General features: G+C 34.9%; 1 protein-coding gene across 1 annotated transcript; it reads right to left on the minus strand.

Annotated features, from left to right (window-relative positions):
- Positions 1–2,997: 2,997 nt before the first annotated feature.
- Positions 2,998–5,120, minus strand: LOC107582025 (nuclear receptor subfamily 0 group B member 1-like). Its single transcript, XM_016267717.1, has 2 exons — positions 4,470–5,120; positions 2,998–3,584 (listed from the first exon to the last, which is right to left on the minus strand). The coding sequence occupies exons 1-2, from the start codon at positions 5,020–5,022 to the stop codon at positions 3,343–3,345; spliced, it is 795 nt and encodes a 264-aa protein (XP_016123203.1). The 5' UTR covers positions 5,023–5,120; the 3' UTR covers positions 2,998–3,342.
- Positions 5,121–6,789: the final 1,669 nt, after the last annotated feature.

Raw genomic sequence — 6,789 nt, forward strand, 5'->3', positions numbered from 1 at the left:
ACAGACCAGTGGATTGTGATTTTTTGTTTTGGTTTGTGGTTGACTATAAAATGTAAACTTAAATAAAAACAACATGAAAATTAGAATAAGTTAAATAACTTATATAAGATAAAGTACTAAAATTGCTAAAGCTAAAACAAAAAAATGGATTAACACTAAATATAAATATAAAAAAAAAGAAAAGGACAAAAACGCGTAACAAAAATTTTAATTAAATTGTACAATTAAAATCTTAAACAAGTATATTGAAAATATAAATAAATACTAAAGTACATAAAAAAAAGTAAATAGGAAATATTTCAAACTAAAATTGTCATGATTGTGTGAAGAATTCGTAAAAGCTATGTTTCATAAAATCCTAGCTATGTTTTTATGTGTGCTGTCAAATAAATACTGATTGTGAGTGCTGAACAGCCTTTTTGAGCAAAACTTTAATAAATAAAATATAATAAGAAATCATCTATTTAAAAAGTTATATCAGCTGGATGTTCATTAAAATACATTTAGAGGAACACAGGAGACCATTTGTATTCCCGTGTTAGAGGGTGGGGGTTTTCAGCGCACTACAGCCATTAAGTTTCTGTGAAATGTTGGGTCTGCTGATCATGGCTGTCATCACCTTCCCTGTGTGTAATAATGGAAAGATAACTTAACATAGCATCTCATAAAATCAGATTACAGCACTTCAGACCAATGCCCCAGAGAATACTGTATAAACAGACATAAATTAACACAGATTGAAGGATAAACAGCTAGCCAAGTGTGGCAAGCAACCATTCGAGGAGATTTATGAAAAAAGACAATGATCATGACATATATTTAAGAAATATTCTAAATGAGTTGCCAGGTTTGACATCAGTGTCAATGGTGATACATGAGAACCAATGGTATTTGACTTCAAATGTGTGACGCAACTACAGGGAGCATATTTGAATGTGCATACACTGTTAAAAACAGTTGTGCTGCTTAATATTTTTGTGTAAATAGTGATGCTTTTTTTTAGGATTATTTGATGAACGGAAAGTTCAAAAGAACATCATATATTGGAAATACATTTTTTAAAAAGTATCAATGTAAAAGTGTCACTTTTGATCAATTTAACGTGTACTTGCTGAATAAAAGTAATAAAGAGTTCGTTCACCCAAAAATGACAATTCTGTCATTAATTACTCACCCTCATGTCGTTTCAAACTCAAAAGACCTTTGTTCAGCTTCGGAACACAAATGAAGATATTTTTGATGAAATCCGAGAGCTTTTTAACCCTGCATTGACAACAACACAACTACCACATTCAAGGCCCAGAAAGGTAGTAAGGACATCGTTAAAATTGTCCATGTGACATCAGTGGTTCAACCGTAAAGTTATGAAGCTATACCCATCAGCCCACCATGACAAGCTCTCTTCTCTTCGAGCTCACCTGCCCCTGGCTCAGCTATAACTGGCAGACAGTTGTCTTCAAAACAACCATTAGACATTTGTAGTGTCTGTTTTTTATTTTATGTGAGAAGGAGGCAGAGCAACACTCTCTCTCGGTCATGTTGGATTCTTGTCTAATTATGTTTGTTTTATTTTATTGTACAAGGACTTTTCAGTGCACCCTGATAGATTTCTTTCACATGTTTTTCTGTACTTTTATGCTCCAACAAGGTCAAACAATGACTAGAACAGCGCTGTCTAATACCAGACTAACCTTATGGCATGCATAAAGCTACAGAGCCACAACTCCATACATAAGGTGAATATGTGACAGAACGCTTAGCTGCACAGTTGCAGAGAAAGAAATGGGGTCAATGCGACCTTCAAGAACAGGCCGCCAAAGTTAGTCAGACTCATTAAAAATACATTTGGTGACAGCATATTGGAAAGCGGGATGAACGAACGAGAGGACTCCTCGTCTCAACAGTCATATATCATCTCCTCCCTCCTGCCCTACAAGGTCTTCATAAATACACACAGAGGCCTTATTCTTCCTCATGATATTAGCTTTTTTTCTAAGGTTGAGGAGGTGAAAGATGCTTACCTGGTTCAACTTATTTCTGGCGGTTTGATCCATACGAACATCCACAATTCGACTCACTGAACAGACAGGATGCAAATGATTCTCTAATGACTTAACTTAATAAATGACTTAATAACTTTCTCAAAGTGGACACTGCGGGTCATGCTTAAATTACTGTACTGTGATAATTCACTCCAGAAAATGTATTTGAATATTTTTGACAACTGTTTCAATGTCAAAGCAGGATGAACCGTTAAAAGCGCAGTAGCTACTGTCGATTCGCTCCTGAATGAATCTGTGTTTTTGAAAGAATCAGTTGAGTGAATTCAATGACTCACACATAGAGGCATTTCCTTGTTTCCTGTCTGAGTGAATTTGAATAAGTTAAATGAATGACTCAGTGATATAGGCTATTCACTTTTTTCTGAATGAATTGTTTGAATAAATGGTTATAACTCACTCATTAAGACAGTAGCTTGTCGCCACCTACTGGGGTATCGACGAAACATGCAGTGGTTTGGTAAACTACGTTGAAGTAAGAACAATGCCACAATCAATTATTTCCTAATTAATATTTTTATTTTCATATCTGTTTTGTATTTGTGCTTAGGTCTGTCGTCACTTTAACATGTTTTTGAAATCGTACTGTTACTGTAATGCAAAAAATGCATAGGCTACCTGTCAATCATGTTGTGGGAAATCTGAAGGAGTGTAACTGTTTCATTATGTCATCGCATAACAAAAATGTACAATACTTTCTAATATTCAAACATAGTTAACATTTTATAATAACTTTCATTAACAATGCCAACCAAAATTATTACAAATTAAAATTATTATAAAATGCAAAACAGGTCATTAGTTTATTTGTATTCAAATATATGTCATGAAATGTTTAGATATATTATTCTTTTTTATTATTATTGTTAAATGTTATATATTATTTAAATCAAATATAATTACATTTCAATGAATATATTCAATGCAATACATATAAATGAATGCCTGTTAATGATTTCTTAATGAAAGTAATTACAAAGTGTCACAGAGAATCAAATAACATTCATCAGAAGGCTGCACGACATCACAGGAAAGCAAGTAAACAAAAAAACTGCACAATCAGAACAAAGTTATAAAGCTCTTTCCCCAAATGGAAAAAACATTGTCATCAACTTTGGATTCAGCGATGAGTTCAACTCAGAAGGCAAAAAGAGAGCTCTTATATATCGTACAAAAATAGCATGTGTAAAAAGGAATCGGTCATTTTCAAAATCTGTCCATTCACTGCTGACTGCCACTCTTTCCCAGTTTGATCATTCTGTCTGGGCATTTGCATTAGAGTTTATTTTCCATAAAACATCTCCAGAAGAAGTTCCTCCATGTTGACAGCGCCAATGACCGGTTTGAAGAAGAGACCAGCCACCACATTGGCGTTGATGGATCTCAGCATGGAGAGGGCGAGGAAGAGTTTGGCGAATCTTGCACTGTCCCTGCGGTGAATCATTTTGACATATTCATTAAGTGCCTGGTTCGCCTCGCTCTGCAGGGCCTGGATGTAATGTTGACACTGCAGCCCTGCAACATCTAGGAACAAGAGATGGAAAGAGACTTGTTATATCCTGTACCAGAAAGAACTTGATGATGTGAAAAAGATACCTTTTGATTACCTGTACACTTGACTGTAATTCTCAAAATTATGAATTTTTGAAAACAATTCATGATAAACAAAGAAACATATATGTCATGAAACTTTGATTCGTATATTGTCATATATTCATATTTTAATTGCTGATCTGTTACATACCCCAACATTATTATTATTATTAGCATATTATAGTAATGACAATATTTATTAGTTGAAGTATATTATTATTATTTATGAATTATATATACTATACAATTCATATTACAAAATGATTAGATAAGAATTCAATGTGACATATTAAAAGCAGCTTTTTAAAATACTGATATTTCTCTAGCTGTGTGTTTTATCATCATTACTTTTATTACAGTTAATGCTTATAAATATTATTAATTGCAATTTGATCTCAATTTAAGTCAGTTAAAGTTAAAAGCAACTATGAACTGTAATTTAAGTATGTATGTATGCATGTTTGCATGTATGTATGCATTATGATTATTATTATGATTATGATTAATATGATTAATATGAATTATTACAATGTGATTTAAATTTAAAGCAGTTAAAAGGAAATATGACCTGTTCTAATTTGAGTATTAGTATTATTAATTATTAGGCTACAATGTGATTTAAATGTAAAGCAGTAAAAAGCAACTATGAACTGTCTTAATTCGGGTTTTAATATTATTGTTATTATTGTTGTTGTTTTTGTTGTTATGAATGTTAATAAATTAATTTCAGAGTGAGTCATAGTAAAACCGGTTATTCTTAACGGCAGCTAGGAAGTGTCCCAATTCAGGTGTGACAGTGTAGCAAGTGTGTCTCACCTGGATTGAAGAGAATCGCCCCTTTTAAGTACGCGTACTCCTTAGTGCTTATGTCAAGTCCCCAGCATTTCCGCAGAAACATTTTAATACCCTGAACGTCGGTCAACGCCACTCCGCCGTTATTACTCTGGCTGTCCTGCTTGTCCTGTCCGCTCGTTAATATCCGCTGCAGCATGCTGGGCTCTTGTGTCTCCGAAGTCTCGAAGTCGATCCTGTCCTGCGCCATCCCGAGCACCAGCAGCGGCGCCCAGCTGCTCCGCACCAGCGTGTGCTGGTCATCCACCGGCAGCTCCCGGAAACACGGCACGTTCTTCACAAACTTCAGGGTCTTGACCAGGACCGCGGAGGCGGCTTTGCATGTGGTCTGAGGGGAGCGGAGAGACACCTTCCTCTTGGAGCCGCACGCACACGCGCGCATGGACAAGGCGAGCCTCGGGGTCCTCGGCTGATTCCCAAGTTGCGCAGACTGACTGTCGTTCTTTAAAATGCTGTACAAGATGCTGTTCTGTCGCCTTTCGCTGCTGCAGTGGCAGCTGCTGTCAAAGTACGCCATCCTCCTGGTGCTGCGGGGACTGTGAAGTTTCGTTGCTGAAACCGTTATGAGCTTTACGCTTGGAGATGTCCATGCACGGCTGAGGTCTGTGTGTTACCATCCACCCAAATGCCAAATAGTTTAGAGTTTTAAAGAGCGCTGGACGCCTCCCACTGCCTCGCTCTGATTCACACATAGGGGGCGCTATAGTCCCTGTAGTGATGTGTGGTTTTGCCACATCGGGTTTTGCCTACTGTTCGTGGTTGGTGTCATTTAGTGTCCCCACAAAAACCGCAAAAGCTAAAATCACCAACATTGAGAGGACCAGCCAAAGCGTAAACGCAAGTACAATTGCCTAATCCTATAAAGCACTCTATCATACTGGCCTCTAAATGATCAACATGATCGAAACATTGCTTTAAAACCTGTTGTACACAATCTACTACATGCCTTGTGTCGTCTTACTGCTAGTTTATACTTTTTTAGAAGGTAAACATGATAATAAATATATTTTTTAGAAAAAATCATGCTGAAATGTGAGTATAAAATATGATACATCAGGCTTTAGTGAAACATTTATTTGTACATCTCTCATTGTATTGAGTTGTATTATGTTTTGCTTTCGCAATAAAAACTATAGAGCTTTGATCATAGAACTAAGCATTGAAACAGAATTTTATCTTACTTTTTCCCCATATAAATATCAGCAACTGCACCAATATATATATATATATATATAGATAGATAGATATAATTTAATTATTTAAAAAGTTACATTTAGCATTTGGAGCTAGAGAAAAATCTGATTCTCTTTGAAAAAGAAAGAAGATCATTTTTATCAAATCTGGCAACCTTTCATAGATTACTTTAATGATATTAATTCTACCGGCTCCTAAATTAAAGTAAATTATTAAGCTAAGAAAATGAATAAATGAATAAGTTGAGATATCTGTTAACAACAACAACAACAACAACAAAAGTCTGGATTACACAAAGACATACTTCTTGCACTAATCTGACCACGACTGACCTGTTTCCAGACTGTACTACCAAAGATTTGTATAGAATGCCAATGTTTTGCCTAAAGGTATTTATCTATTCATTTCTGAGTACTATGACAGGTGACAGTAGGCGCTACCTCCTTGTTTGGCATCTGTCCCAGTCTAGCCTTGTCTGGTGCCTTCACTCTAGGAAAAGTCAGTAAAAATGCAGCCCAGTGTACCATATTAATATGAAGGATCTTTCCTCACTGATTTTTCTCTGGTATTTTGCCTGTGTTTTGAATTGTGTATTGCGTTGTGTTGTGTGTTAGGGTTGGAAATGTCAAAAAATTTTTACAAAATATATACTTATAATTTTCTAAATGGACATTGTCTATTATCTTACAGTGTACTAGTATAAGCATTACATTCTTAATTAACAATGCCATATAATAATAATATCTTTCTTCACTATAGGTGAAAATTATATAATTACAAAGTTACCTGACTTTATTTGTATTTTTTATTCTTTTCAGCCAAGTGGTCAAATTTGTAACATACCAAAACATATCAAACTTTAGGATTGAAATTAATAAAGTCGCAATTATATTTAATAGTGTCCCATTGCGATGTATATCAGTTATTTTCATTAAAGATAATGAGGGCAGATTAATAGAAATAATAATAATAAAAATGATGATGATGATGATGATGATGATGATGATGATGTGCATGGATAAATCATTTATAAGAAATACTGCGATATTCCATAAAAAATAAGAATTGTCCACTTTAATTTCATGATTGC

The sequence above is a fragment of the Sinocyclocheilus grahami genome, unplaced genomic scaffold, assembly GCF_001515645.1.
Source record: "Sinocyclocheilus grahami isolate Dianchi unplaced genomic scaffold, SAMN03320097.WGS_v1.1 scaffold3.1, whole genome shotgun sequence".
NCBI classification, from domain to species: Eukaryota; Metazoa; Chordata; class Actinopteri; order Cypriniformes; family Cyprinidae; genus Sinocyclocheilus; species Sinocyclocheilus grahami.

Coding starts and splice junctions, on each gene's coding strand:
- LOC107582025 (XM_016267717.1), bottom strand. CDS start 5,022: ATGGCGTACTTTGACAGCAGCTGCCACTGCAGCAGCGAAAGGCGACAG. Junction 3,585..4,469: donor GGCGATTCTCTTCAATCCAG/GTGAGACACACT, acceptor TCTTGTTCCTAG/ATGTTGCAGGGCTGCAGTGT.